A 15298-nucleotide genomic window follows, 5' to 3' on the forward strand; every position below is an offset into this window, starting at 1 on the left:
AAGGTTACATGGGAATCGCTGCCTCTTGTACCAGTGGAATGATGCAATGTTTTGCTCTTCTCAATGCAGCTGTCAATGTGCTCTTTCAAACAGACATCATATTTTCCCAACAGAAGTATTAGTTCCAAGAAATTACCATGATCTATGGTGTTGTAATCCAGGGTATATGCTGCCTTGTTTTCTGACTGCCTGTATGCAGTGGGAAGTCCCCTTTCCCCAAGAACCTTTATGACATCAGTGATGCACTCCAAAACTTGACGTCTCTTTCTGACCTGTTCTCTATGATATGACATCTGACTGCCACCCAGTAAACTACCTATGTCAGCTTTTGGAACTCTTTAAAAAATAAGCTTCAGCACATTTTCTATGTGCCTTGCTCTTTTCATGCTCCTCTGTGCGCTGATGGATATGCTTCCAATCTGCTTTCAGCTCTTCCATTCATTCTACATTAACGAAGCATCTCTTTGAAAACACTCCGTCTCCATGGAAATGGGGGAAAATGTAACTTTTTGAAAACACAACTGTTGGAAAATGCTCCATCTTCGTGTAAAGGAGTAAAAAAGAGACTTTTTGTAAACACTCGACCCAAAGTGGAGTCTCACCTCAGAAATCTTGTCTCTGATTGGCTGGAAGGGTTTGCCTGGTATTATCAGGCTCTTCCTTCTTGTCTTCCTTGTCTCCGTCCTCCTGAGGCTGCCTGTGTCTCATCTTCTCCTTGTCTTTGTTCTAGAGAAAAACAAGAACACAGAGGGCCCGTTTACACTGCAACCATTTGGAGTTTAAAATACAAAACTGCTGAAAAGGCCACCAGAAGTCAGAGCTCACTGACGCCTCAAACAGCTGTATGTCTAGAGTTTATAATGTCTATGGGTATGACGCTTTGACTCCATCTCCATGGAAACTGGTAAGACTCTCTTTAAAACGCTCTGGATCCGTGTTCATGCAAACATGGGAAAATGCAACCGTTCAAAAATGATCCGTCTGTGATCATGGGAAAAAAAATGCAACTTTTTGAAAAATGCTCTGAATCCATCTGCATGGAAACGGAGGACAACTTGATTTTTTGGAAAAGCTCTGTTGCCGTATAATTGGGTGAAAACACAACTTTTGGAAACGCTCCGTCTCTGTAGAAACAGAGGAAAACCCATTTTTTTGAAAACAATCCATTTTTAAGGAAACAAGAGAAAACTCAACTTTCTAAAAATGCTCCATGGCCGTGGAAAAGGGTGAAAAAGCATCTTTTTGAAAACGCAACTGTTGGAAAATGCTCCATCTTCGTGTAAAGGAGTAAAAAAGAGACGTTTTGTAAACACTCGATCCAAAGTGGAGTCTCACCTCAGAGTTCACGTCTCCGATTGGCTGGAGGGGATTGAGGATCGTCTTGTGGTCAGGCTCCTCCTCCAGGATGTCCCTGCTCTCTCGCTTGGCCTTCTCGCGCTCCTCACGATCCTCGCGATCCTCTCGGTCTCTGTGGACCAATGTGATGTTAAGGTTTCGGCCTAATAACGTGGGCCCTCCCAAAATAGATCTGCACTCAAATGCAATTAAAAGGTGACAATTGTCTAAACTGGAATGAAGCGTATGATTCAGGTTTGCTCTCTGGAATAATTGCAGACCTCTTCTCTTGGATCTTCCGGAGTTTCTCCGCCCTATCTTTCTTGAACTGCGCCTCCTTCGCTTGCTGCTGCGCCGTGTCCTTCTGCACGCGCTCCGTGATGGCCTCATAGTCCAGGTCAATGTTGTAGAGGAGCCAGTCCAGGCCCTTCTGGATGGACTTGTCCATCTTCTCCCCGGAGCCTAAAATGGCCGAGCACTGAAACTGGAGGAGGAAGGCCAAAACGTGTTTTTGTGAGCGCCAGGGCCAAACCCAGCGGCCTGAATGTGGGCAGCAGGTGCAGAAACACTCACGATTTCACACCGACACTTGTTCTCGTTAGCCAGCTTCTCCAGCAACAGGTTCTCGATGATGTCTGCTTTGAACAGCGCTCCCTCTTGGTCCTGTTTGTTGGCCAGCCTGAGAGCAGGAAGACCAGCGGTTAGTTGCTACCAGGTTAAAGTTTCCAAATCTGAACTGGGACTCTTTTCAAAAAAACTTTGCAAAGGCTAAAAGCAGATGTCCTTAATGTCAAGTGAAAGTATTGAAATGTGAAACGTGACTCGTGCGTCTCTCCACTCACACCAGCACGGGCTTCCCGGCGATGAGCGGATGCTGCAAGACCTCCGCCATGACCTTCCCAGTCTCCTTCATCCGCTGCAGGTCGCTGGAGTCCACCACAAACACCACACCGTGCGACTCGGCGTAATAGTGCTTCCACATGCCCCGGATGTTCTGGCCCCCGCCCAGGTCGAAGATGGTCACATCAAACTTTCCCTGCTTCAGGTCTACGTAGGAAAAACCCACAGTGGGAACCACAGTTTATAGATTCCCTGAAAAAATACAGGCGGGCTATGAAAACTGCAATAAGACATATAAACAAGTGAGGAAGCAGTGACCGTGTCATTAAATGTATATAAAAGAGGTTCATGAGGTAGAAACAAGACAATAAACACAGATTACTGATTGAACCAGGGGTGTCTGACACATTTTAGTTCAATTTCATGTTGAAGTGCTGGTAAAATAATGCCTTTATGCAGATGATGATGAACATGTGTCTATTTTCAATATTAGTTCTGAAAGTGGCCACAATCTCAACATGAAGCCAATTTGATTGATACTTTCTAGTGCAAAAGACAGTGAAATGTTTAAAAAGGATGCATTATGGGAGCTTCTATGTGGCTATGAGGCGTGTTCACTAGCAACAAGGTCGCCAGCTTTTATATCTCAGCTCGGATCTCAAATGTAGTAGTTTTGTGCCCACTATCAAGAAATTTGCAAAAAACAATCGTTGAAATTGTGGAGTCCTAACCTCCCTGGATTGCTCGCAGCATGGTCGTCTTTCCCGCGTTATCCAGTCCCAACACGACAAGAGTCACTTTCCTGTAAGAAAGAGAATAAAAACATGAATCTCCAAACATCAGACATGTTGAAGAGGAGCAGCATTAGCACTGGTGACGCGCTTCAGGAGCATAGATAATCTAACAATAATCTGAATGAGCAACACTAATGTGCACGAGACAGGGGGAGTCAGCTCGGGTCATGTTGTGGAGAGACAACACACATTCAGTGTCTGGTTCATATCAAAATAAATCTGTCATCTTGTTCACAAGTTCTTGTCTTAACTATGGGTGTTGTCAAGACCTGCTGTAAAATTATCAGGCTTCCCGTCAGAGCGCTCTCCACCCTTTGTGAGCAAAAGACTGTGAGGAAGGCCAGCAAGAGCCTTCAGGACCCGTCACACCCACTGTTCCCTGCTTTCCAGTGGCTCCCTTCCGGACGTCGCCTTCGCTGCCCAGCCTGTCGGACTCAAAGGAGGAGGGCAACTTTTGTCCCCTGAGCGGTCCTTCTCCTCAATGCTCAGCCAATCTGACAATCCAGTAATGAAAGGGCTGTGTTCTGTTTTACAGAATGCAATACAAATGAAGCAATAAAGCTTCTGACATTGTTGACTGTACGTCAACCACTTTCTACTGGGGCCGTTTCTGGTCAAATAAACTTTCTGCAGCACTGGGTCGTCCGTGTTTTGTTGGGGGTGGTAATTTAAAAAAGACTGAAGGTGATATTGATCAGGGTGTGAAAAGTAATCAAAGTTTTGTCGGACTCACTGCTCGCTCTTGAGAGTTTCTTCTTTTTGTGGCCATTTCGTGCATTTGCTTGCTGTCCTGGGCTGGCTCTCTCCCTCAAGTTCTTCAGTGGAAGGAACCTGGATTAGAGAGAGTATCATTAGATCAGAAAATAGCTCAAATACAAAAATGTTTTTTGTTGTTAAAAAAAAATAAAATACAAAAGTGCCAATCTTAAAATGAGTTAAACCACTTTTTTGGAAACACCCAAAAAATTATTAATTATCATAACATTTTTGCCGTCTAAAAAAATACTCTGAATCAATCTGCATGGAAACAGAGGACCACTTGACTTTTTGGAAAGGCTCTGTTGCTGTAGAAACAGGGGAAAACACATTTTTTGGAAAACACTGAATCCATTTTTGTGGAAACAAGAGAAAACTCAACTTTCTAAAAATGCTCCATGGCCGTGGAAAAGGGGGAAAAAGCATCTTTTTGAAAACGCAACTGTTGGAAAATGCTCCATCTTCGTGTAAAGGAGTAAAAAAGAGACGTTTTGTAAACACTCGATCCAAAGTGGAGTCTCACCTCAGAGTTCACGTCTCCGATTGGCTGGAGGGGATTGAGGATCTTCTTGTGGTCAGGCTCCTCCTCCAGGATGTCCCTGCTCTCTCGTTTGGCCTTCTCGCGCTCCTCACGATCCTCGCGATCCTCTCGGTCTCTGTGGACCAATGAGATGTTAAGGTTTCGGCCTAATAACGTGGGCCCTCCCAAAATAGATCTGCACTCAAATGCAATTAAAAGGTGACAATTGTCTAAACTGGAATGAAGCGTATGATTCAGGTTGGCTCTCTGGAATAATTGCAGACCTCTTCTCTTGGCGCTTCCGGAGTTTCTCCGCCCTATCTTTCTTGAACTGCGCCTCCTTCGCTCGCTGCTGCGCCGTGTCCTTCTGCACGCGCTCCGTGATGGCCTCATAGTCCAGGTCAATGTTGTAGAGGAGCCAGTCCAGGCCCTTCTGGATGGACTTGTCCATCTTCTCCCCGGAGCCTAAAATGGCCGAGCACGGCAACTGGAGGAGGAAGGCCAAAACATGTTTTTGTGAGCGCCAGAGCCAAACCCAGCGGCCTGAATGTGGGCAGCAGGTGCAGAAACACTCACGATTTCACACCGACACTTGTTCTCGTTAGCCAGCTTCTCCAGCAAATGGTTCTCGATGCTGTCTGCTTTGAACAGCGCTCCCTCTTGGTCCTGTTTGTTGGCCAGCCTGAGAGCAGGAAGACCAGCGGTTAGTTGCTACCAGGTTAAAGTTTCCAAATCTGAACTGGGACTCTTTTCAAAAAAACTTTGCAAAGGCTAAAAGCAGATGTCCTTAATGTCAAGTGAAAGTATTGAAATGTGAAACGTGACTCGTGCGTCTCTCCACTCACACCAGCACGGGCTTCCCGGCGATGAGCGGATGCTGCAAGACCTCCGCCATGACCTTCCCAGTCTCCTTCATCCGCTGCAGGTCGCTGGAGTCCACCACAAACACCACACCGTGCGACTCGGCGTAATAGTGCTTCCACATGCCCCGGATGTTCTGGCCCCCGCCCAGGTCGAAGATGGTCACATCAAACTTTCCCTGCTTCAGGTCCACGTCGGAAAAACCCACAGTGGGAACCACAGCTTGTAGATTCCCTGAAAAAAATACAGGCGGGCTATGAAAACTACAATAAGACATATAAACAAGTGAGGAAGCAGTGACCGTGTCATTAAATGTATATAAAAGAGGTTCATGAGGTAGAAACAAGACAATAAACACAGATTACCGATTGAACCAGGGGTGTCTGACACATTTTAGTTCAATTTCATGTTGAAGTGCTGGTAAAATAATGCCTTTATGCAGATGATGATGAACATGTGTCTATTTTCACAATTAGTTCTGAAATTGGCCACAATCTCAACATGAAGCCAATTTGATTGATACTTTCTAGTGCAAAAGACAGTGAAATGTTTAAAAAGGATGCATTATGGGAGCTTCTATGTGGCTTTGAGGCGCGTTCACTAGCAACAAGGTCGCCAGCTTTTATATCTCAGCTCGGATCTCAAATGTAGTAGTTTTGTGCCCACTATCAAGAAATTTGCAAAAAACAATCGTTGAAATTGTGGAGTCCTAACCTCCCTGGATTGCTCGCAGCATGGTCGTCTTTCCCGCGTTATCCAGTCCCAACACGACAAGAGTCACTTTCCTGTAAGAAAGAGAATAAAAACATGAATCTCCAAACATCAGACATGTTGAAGAGGAGCAGCATTAGCACTGGTGACGCGCTTCAGGAGCATAGATAATCTAACAATAATCTGAATGAGCAACACTAATGTGCACGAGACAGGGGGAGTCAGCTCGGGTCATGTTGTGGAGAGACAACACACATTCAGTGTCTGGTTCATATCAAAATAAATCTGTCATCTTGTTCACAAGTTCTTGTCTTAACTATGGGTGTTGTCAAGACCTGCTGTAAAATTATCAGGCTCCCCATCAGAGCGCTCTCCACCCTTTGTGAGCAAAAGACTGTGAGGAAGGCCAGCAAGAGCCTTCAGGACCCGTCACACCCACTGTTCCCTGCTTTCCAGTGGCTCCCTTCCGGACGTCGCCTTCGCTGCCCAGCCTGTCGGACTCAAAGGAGGAGGGCAACTTTTGTCCCCTGAGCGGTCCTTCTCCTCAATGCTCAGCCAATCTGACAATCCAGTAATGAAAGGGCTGCGTTCTGTTTTACAGAATGCAATACAAATGAAGCAATAAAGCTTCTGACATTGTCAACCACTTTCTACTGGGGCCGTTTCTGGTCAAATAAACTTTCTGCAGCACTGGGTCGTCCGTGTTTTGTTGGGGGTGGTATATTAAAAAAGACTGAAGGTGATATTGATCAGGGTGTGAAAAGTAATCAAAGTTTTGTCAGACTCACTCCTGGCTCTTGAGAGCTTCTTCTTCAGTGGAAGGAACCTGGAATAGAGAGAGTATCATTAGATCAGAAAATAGCTCAAATACAAAAATGTATTTTGTTGTAAAAAAAAAAAAATACAAAAGTGCCATTCTTAAAATGAGTAAAAAAAACACTTTTTTGGAAACACACAAAAAAATGATTAATTATTATAACATTTTTGCCAGTACATATACATTCACTGGCCGTTTCATTAGATACACTTGTCCAATCTAATCCAGTCAAGTATTTCAGCTCTTCCATTCATTCTACATTAACATCTTCAGGTTTTGTTGCAATTGTTGCAAAGGTTATAGTTTTACTTAGTGTTTGTTATTGAGGTTGTAATGGGTGGTGGTGGTGGCATACTGGAGTGTAATGTATAAAAAAAGGGTTCCTAATAATTTCTCCCCGTTGATGTATGTTAATGGCTTGAAGTTGGACAAAAGTATAAGGAACACACAGCTCAATATAATGCACTCAAGTACACCACCGCCATCCACTATGACTTCAATAATACATAGACTTCTGACTAGGTCAACAAAAATGTGTAAGCTTTGTAAAAAATAGAAATTGATTGCTTTAGATTTCACAGGTGTACCCAATGCAGTGGCTAGTGAGTGTTTAGCTACATATAAGGTAATGAATTAATTACTATATCTATACGAAAATATTTAAGACTGATAGCATCAACTTGCAAAATATATGACTGGTAACTAACATAACTCAGTGACTGCCAAACTGCACATGACAAAGCAATAGGCATGTTTGCTCTATGACATTAATGGGCCTATGTAAGGTGACACATGAATAATGTGTCTGCATGCAAAAACAGCATTTTTGTTTTTGACCTAAGTGCGTCTTTAAACTTGAGCTCTCTGTCAGTTAACTTCACTAGTAGTGCTGCTTACAGATTTGTCATGCTCGTTTTTATTACTTACCCCCACAGGCTCACTCTTCATCAAGTGTTGTGCCTCTTGCTCCTGCTGCCGATGAAGTTGCAGAAAGTTGCCAGAAGCCTGGAGGGTAGCGCCAGAACCAAGCGTGGTCTGCGGGGTCGGTCCTTCGCCAAATGCACCTGCTGCTGGGGGCCCAAATAATGTAGTTAGTTTGGCGCATTTGGAGAGTAACTGGGTGATTGACAGTTAACCAATGGGCTGTGCTGACACATTACTGTCAACCCACAGTTGTGTGGGCTGACTGGCCAGCCAATTATGATGGGTGGGACCTGCTGACCAGACCGACACACCGGCTCACATAGACACCGGCCTACCGGGGTTGTGCCCGGTGTGCTAGATGACCAGTCCACCCCTGCTGACCGTGCACATGCAGTAAAGTGGAAGTGTTCATGCTCAGGCTGTGGCTCCATTAATTCAGATCATGTGATTTTGATGCCTTATGGGGCTTGAAGCCCAAAGCCCCACTAACGACGTCATTTAGGGCTTTCCACCAAAAAAGAAGCAGGTGTTAGTTCAGGGCCGGTGCCAGGGCCACTTCTTATATGAGCACCCCCAAAGAACTGGTTGTTTTTCCATCATCAACGGAGCCAAGTAAGAGCCATGTCATTGGATCACTCCAAAACATCGTACATCACTGATTTCACCAATGTAGCGCGCATACAGGAACGAGGAGACAGACTGTATTCATCCGTTTCGTCCGAGTCGCTCCATCTAGTTTGGCCTGAACCTCGGATGCAGAACAAAGAGCCAGAAAACACTGAGTCTCCTTGTGGCTCTATTGGTGTTTGTTCATGTCCTTCTTGCTTTAGTACGGAGCCCCGGGAAAAATAATTAATAATAACGTGTGAATGAGCTTGGAGCTTATTTTTCAACATTTGGGCATTAAATAGTGAATTTCTGCTCCTTTCACTTTATTTCTGGAAGTGTCCGAATCAAAAGCCTCAACATCGGGAGGAATGGAGGTGTAGAACGATAGAACGCAGCTCTCCAGCCGTTTCCAATGGAAACCTACGTAAACACGCTGATCGACAGCAAAAGTTCTCTTTCGCATGAAGCACCATTTGAAAGGCACATTTTATGGAAAAAAAAATCCAACCTTTCATGCACAGTACACTTTGGGTGTAGCCCATCCCACTAAAAACACTGAATACACAACAGTGAAAAAGACAATGAGAGCCGGTGCGCTGGTTTCCCTTTGAACCCCAGCACAAGAATTGTGTCGTCATGTTACAAGGTGAAACTGACCTGGGGGAGGTGGAGCAATGCCACTCTTTGCTGGGCTGTCCTCCAGCATCAGAGGATGCACTCGGTTCTTCCTTTTCAGGTTGAAAAAGCTCCACTTCTTCCTGCCTCGTTTGCTGGCGGCAGCTGCAGGAACAACATAAAACCACATCAGACGACGGCAATGGAAAACTTCTTCTAAATTATATATATAGCGCCGGACCTCTGCAGCAGTTAGAGAGCCACCGGCTCCACCATGGCAGATTAAATGATCTTGTTCCCTCGAATTATTAACTTGAAGGAGCGACTTATTATCTCCTTCCCACGCGCTATATACATATTTTCTTCTCTATAACCACTGTGGAGCTCCGTGTTCGCTGTAGATTTCAGAATACGGATATAGCATCTCTTCCGCCTCGTAGGTCCCGATAACTCCGCCCCCCCCAGCTGATGACATGTCAGGCCCCGCAACGACGTGGGGCCTGCTTAGCACTCGTTTAGCCCCTGATAGGCCGGGGCTTTGGCGGTGGAAATACAAAGAACTGGTGCTAAATCCAGCCCTGGCTCCGAACTAGCACCTGCTTGTTTTTGGTGGAAAAGCCCCCCGAGAGGCTCAAGCTTTGGCAGCCTAGACACTTTGGGTGTAGCCCATCCCACTAAAAACACTGAATACACAACAGTGAAAAAGACTATGAGAGCCGGTGCGCTGGTTTCCCTTTGAACCCCAGCACAAGAATTGTGTCGTCATGTTACAAGGTGAAACTGACCAGGGGGAGGTGGAGCAATGCCACTCTTTGCTGGGCTGTCCTCCAGCATCAGAGGATGCAATCGGTTCTTCCTTTTCAGGTTGAAAAAGCTCCACTTCTTCCAGCCTCGTTTGCTGGCGGCAGCTGCAGGAACAACATAAAACAACATCAGACGAGCGTAACAAGACTCTATCATGTAATGACTTTCAATGTCTTTTATCCATCACGCGAGAGGATAGCAGAACGTTTAGTCATTTGCTTGTGAAGAGAGAGCGAGCCCTGACTTTTTCCCCAAGTGTCGCGAAGATGAAGAGCATGTTGTGAGTAAACGGCTCGTCAAACATCCGATCTGCACCAACGTGGTGGCGGAGAAGGTTTCTGCTGGAGATGAACAACTTTGGGCGAACTTCTTAATTTGATTTACCTGAGGTTTGCCTGGTATCATCGGGCTCTTCCTTCTTGTCTTCCATGTCTCCGTCCTCCTGAGGCTGCCTGTGTCTCATCTTCTCCTTGTCTTTGTTCTAGAGAAAAACAAGAACACAGAGGGCCCGTTTACACTGCAACCATTTGGAGTTTAAAATACAAAACTGCTGAAAAGGCCACCAGAAGTCAGAGCTCACTGACGCCTCAAACAGCTGTATGTCTAGAGTTTATAATGTCTATGGGTATGACGCTTTGACTCCATCTCCATGGAAACTGGAAAGACTCTCTTTAAAACGCTCTGGATCCGTGTTCATGCAAACATGGGAAAATGCAACCGTTCAAAAATGATCCGTCTGTGATCATGGGAAAAAAAATGCAACTTTTTGAAAAATGCTCTGAATCCATCTGCATGGAAACGGAGGACAACTTGATTTTTTGGAAAAGCTCTGTTGCCGTATAATTGGGTGAAAACACAACTTTTGGAAACGCTCCGTCTCTGTAGAAACAGAGGAAAACCCATTTTTTTGAAAACAATCCATTTTTAAGGAAACAAGAGAAAACTCAACTTTCTAAAAATGCTCCATGGCCGTGGAAAAGGGTGAAAAAGCATCTTTTTGAAAACGCAACTGTTGGAAAATGCTCCATCTTCGTGTAAAGGAGTAAAAAAGAGACGTTTTGTAAACACTCGATCCAAAGTGGAGTCTCACCTCAGAGTTCACGTCTCCGATTGGCTGGAGGGGATTGAGGATCTTCTTGTGGTCAGGCTCCTCCTCCAGGATGTCCCTGCTCTCTCGCTTGGCCTTCTCGCGCTCCTCACGATCCTCGCGATCCTCTCGGTCTCTGTGGACCAATGAGATGTTAAGGTTTCGGCCTAATAACGTGGGCCCTCCCAAAATAGATCTGCACTCAAATGCAATTAAAAGGTGACAATTGTCTAAACTGGAATGAAGCGTATGATTCAGGTTGGCTCTCTGGAATAATTGCAGACCTCTTCTCTTGGCGCTTCCGGAGTTTCTCCGCCCTATCTTTCTTGAACTGCGCCTCCTTCGCTTGCTGCTGCGCCGTGTCCTTCTGCACGCGCTCCGTGATGGCCTCATAGTCCAGGTCAATGTTGTAGAGGAGCCGGTCCAGGCCCTTCTGGATGGACTTGTCCATCTTCTCCCCGGAGCCTGAAATGGCCGAGCACTGAAACTGGAGGAGGAAGGCCAAAACATGTTTTTGTGAGCGCCAGGGCCAAACCCAGCGGCCTGAATGTGGGCAGCAGGTGCAGAAACACTCACGATCTCACACCGACACTTGTTCTCGTTAGCCAGCTTCTCCAGCAACAGGTTCTCGATGATGTCTCCTTCGAACAGCGCTCCCTCTTGGTCCTGTTTGTTGGCCAGCCTGAGAGCAGGAAGACCAGCGGTTAGTTGCTACCAGGTTAAAGTTTCCAAATCTGAACTGGGACTCTTTTCAAAAAAACTTTGCAAAGGCTAAAAGCAGACGTCCTTAATGTCAAGTGAAAGTATTGAAATGTGAAACGTGACTCGTGCGTCTCTCCACTCACACCAGCACGGGCTTCCCGGCGATGAGCGGATGCTGCAAGACCTCCGCCATGACCTTCCCAGTCTCCTTCATCCGCTGCACGTCGCTGGAGTCCACCACAAACACCACACCGTGCGACTCGGCGTAGTAGTGCTTCCAGATGCCCCGGATGTTCTGGCCCCCGCCCAGGTCGAAGATGGTCACATCAAACTTTCCCTGCTTCAGGTCCACGTAGGAAAAACCCACAGTGGGAACCACAGCTTGTAGATTCCCTGAAAAAAATACAGGCGGGCTATGAAAACTACAATAAGACATATAAACAAGTGAGGAAGCAGTGACCGTGTCATTAAATGTATATAAAAGAGGTTCATGAGGTAGAAACAAGACAATAAACACAGATTACCGATTGAACCAGGGGTGTCTGACACATTTTAGTTCAATTTCATGTTGAAGTGCTGGTAAAATAATGCCTTTATGCAGATGATGATGAACATGTGTCTATTTTCACAATTAGTTCTGAAATTGGCCACAATCTCAACATGAAGCCAATTTGATTGATACTTTCTAGTGCAAAAGACAGTGAAATGTTTAAAAAGGATGCATTATGGGAGCTTCTATGTGGCTATGAGGCGCGTTCACTAGCAACAAGGTCGCCAGCTTTTATATCTCAGCTCGGATCTCAAATGTAGTAGTTTTGTGCCCACTATCAAGAAATTTGCAAAAAACAATCGTTGAAATTGTGGAGTCCTAACCTCCCTGGATTGCTCGCAGCATGGTCGTCTTTCCCGCGTTATCCAGTCCCAACACGACAAGAGTCACTTTCCTGTAAGAAAGAGAATAAAAACATGAATCTCCAAACATCAGACATGTTGAAGAGGAGCAGCATTAGCACTGGTGACGCGCTTCAGGAGCATAGATAATCTAACAATAATCTGAATGAGCAACACTAATGTGCACGAGACAGGGGGAGTCAGCTCGGGTCATGTTGTGGAGAGACAACACACATTCAGTGTCTGGTTCATATCAAAATAAATCTGTCATCTTGTTCACAAGTTCTTGTCTTAACTATGGGTGTTGTCAAGACCTGCTGTAAAATTATCAGGCTTCCCGTCAGAGCGCTCTCCACCCTTTGTGAGCAAAAGACTGTGAGGAAGGCCAGCAAGAGCCTTCAGGACCCGTCACACCCACTGTTCCCTGCTTTCCAGTGGCTCCCTTCCGGACGTCGCCTTCGCTGCCCAGCCTGTCGGACTCAAAGGAGGAGGGCAACTTTTGTCCCCTGAGCGGTCCTTCTCCTCAATGCTCAGCCAATCTGACAATCCAGTAATGAAAGGGCTGCGTTCTGTTTTACAGAATGCAATACAAATGAAGCAATAAAGCTTCTGACATTGTCAACCACTTTCTACTGGGGCCGTTTCTGGTCAAATAAACTTTCTGCAGCACTGGGTCGTCCGTGTTTTGTTGGGGGTGGTATATTAAAAAAGACTGAAGGTGATATTGATCAGGGTGTGAAAAGTAATCAAAGTTTTGTCAGACTCACTCCTGGCTCTTGAGAGCTTCTTCTTCAGTGGAAGGAACCTGGAATAGAGAGAGTATCATTAGATCAGAAAATAGCTCAAATACAAAAATGTATTTTGTTGTAAAAAAAATAAAATACAAAAGTGCCATTCTTAAAATGAGTAAAAAAAACACTTTTTTGGAAACACACAAAAAAATGATTAATTATTATAACATTTTTGCCAGTACATATACATTCACTGGCCGTTTCATTAGATACACTTGTCCAATCTAATCCAGTCAAGTATTTCAGCTCTTCCATTCATTCTACATTAACATCTTCAGGTTTTGTTGCAATTGTTGCAAAGGTTATAGTTTTACTTAGTGTTTGTTATTGAGGTTGTAATGGGTGGTGGTGGTGGCATACTGGAGTGTAATGTATAAAAAAAGGGTTCCTAATAATTTCTCCCCGTTGATGTATGTTAATGGCTTGAAGTTGGACAAAAGTATAAGGAACACACAGCTCAATATAATGCACTCAAGTACACCACCGCCATCCACTATGACTTCAATAATACATAGACTTCTGACTAGGTCAACAAAAATGTGTAAGCTTTGTAAAAAATAGAAATTGATTGCTTTAGATTTCACAGGTGTACCCAATGCAGTGGCTAGTGAGTGTTTAGCTACATATAAGGTAATGAATTAATTACTATATCTATACGAAAATATTTAAGACCGATAGCATCAACTTGCAAAATATATGACTGGTAACTAACATAACTCAGTGACTGCCAAACTGCACATGACAAAGCAATAGGCATGTTTGCTCTATGACATTAATGGGCCTATGTAAGGTGACACATGAATAATGTGTCTGCATGCAAAAACAGCATTTTTGTTTTTGACCTAAGTGCGTCTTTAAACTTGAGCTCTCTGTCAGTTAACTTCACTAGTAGTGCTGCTTACAGATCTGTCATGCTCGTTTTTATTACTTACCCCCACAGGCTCACTCTTCATCAAGTGTTGTGCCTCTTGCTCCTGCTGCCGATGAAGTTGCAGAAAGTTGCCAGAAGCCTGGAGGGTAGCGCCAGAACCAAGCGTGGTCTGCGGGGTCGGTCCTTCGCCAAATGCACCTGCTGCTGGGGGCCCAAATAATGTAGTTAGTTTGGCGCATTTGGAGAGTAACTGGGTGATTGACAGTTAACCAATGGGCTGTGCTGACACATTACTGTCAACCCACAGTTGTGTGGGCTGACTGGCCAGCCAATTATGATGGGTGGGACCTGCTGACCAGACCGACACACCGGCTCACATAGACACCGGCCTACCGGGGTTGTGCCCGGTGTGCTAGATGACCAGTCCACCCCTGCTGACCGTGCACATGCAGTAAAGTGGAAGTGTTCATGCTCAGGCTGTGGCTCCATTAATTCAGATCATGTGATTTTGATGCCTCATGGGGCTTGAAGCCCAAAGCCCCACTAACGACGTCATTTAGGGCTTTCCACCAAAAAAGAAGCAGGTGTTAGTTCAGGGCCGGTGCCAGGGCCACTTCTTAAATGAGCACCCCCAAAGAACTGGTTGTTTTTCCATCATCAACGGAGCCAAGTAAGAGCCATGTCATTGGATCACTCCAAAACGTCGTACATCACTGATTTCACCAATGTAGCGCGCATACAGGAACGAGGAGACAGACTGTATTCATCCGTTTCGTCCGAGTCGCTCCATCTAGTTTGGCCTGAACCTCGGATGCAGAACAAAGAGCCAGAAAACACTGAGTCTCCTTGTGGCTCTATTGGTGTTTGTTCATGTCCTTCTTGCTTTAGTACGGAGCCCCGGGAAAAATAATTAATAATAACGTGTGAATGAGCTTGGAGCTTATTTTTCAACATTTGGGCATTAAATAGTGAATTTCTGCTCCTTTCACTTTATTTCTGGAAGTGTCCGAATCAAAAGCCTCAACATCGGGAGGAATGGAGGTGTAGAACGATAGAACGCAGCTCTCCAGCCGTTTCCAATGGAAACCTACGTAAACACGCTGATCGACAGCAAAAGTTCTCTTTCGCATGAAGCACCATTTGAAAGGCACATTTTATGGAAAAAAAAATCCAACCTTTCATGCACAGTACACTTTGGGTGTAGCCCATCCCACTAAAACCACTGAATACACAACAGTGAAAAAGACAATGAGAGCCGGTGCGCTGGTTTCCCTTTGAACCCCAGCACAAGAATTGTGTCGTCATGTTACAAGGTGAAACTGACCTGGGGGAGGTGGAGCAATGCCACTCTTTGCTGGGCTGTCCTCCAG

General features: G+C 45.2%; 2 protein-coding genes across 2 annotated transcripts; both read right to left on the minus strand.

The window, feature by feature from the left end:
* Window positions 1–603: 603 nt before the first annotated feature.
* On the minus strand, window positions 604–7582 carry LOC308117924 (uncharacterized protein; the record flags this gene model as incomplete). The annotated part of the gene is given in 15 exon segments (XM_080477044.1): window positions 604–726; window positions 1336–1468; window positions 1617–1819; window positions 1909–2014; window positions 2178–2416; window positions 2420–2427; window positions 2907–2977; window positions 3703–3800; window positions 4249–4381; window positions 4530–4732; window positions 4822–4927; window positions 5091–5340; window positions 5821–5891; window positions 6606–6643; window positions 7562–7582. Coding segments are annotated over 15 exon segments (1803 nt in total).
* A 1096-nt stretch (window positions 7583–8678) lies between these two features.
* On the minus strand, window positions 8679–13970 carry LOC308117925 (ADP-ribosylation factor-like protein 13B; the record flags this gene model as incomplete). Its single annotated transcript, XM_080477045.1, has 10 exons — window positions 8679–8722; window positions 8825–8947; window positions 9568–9690; window positions 9971–10067; window positions 10677–10809; window positions 10958–11160; window positions 11250–11355; window positions 11519–11768; window positions 12249–12319; window positions 13960–13970. The coding sequence occupies 10 exons, from the start codon at window positions 13968–13970 to the stop codon at window positions 8679–8681; spliced, it is 1161 nt and encodes a 386-aa protein (XP_080333171.1).
* Between the last annotated feature and the right edge of the window lie 1328 nt (window positions 13971–15298).

This window comes from Lipophrys pholis (genome assembly GCF_963383615.2).
Source record: "Lipophrys pholis genome assembly, chromosome: 12".
NCBI lineage: Eukaryota > Metazoa > Chordata > Actinopteri > Blenniiformes > Blenniidae > Lipophrys > Lipophrys pholis.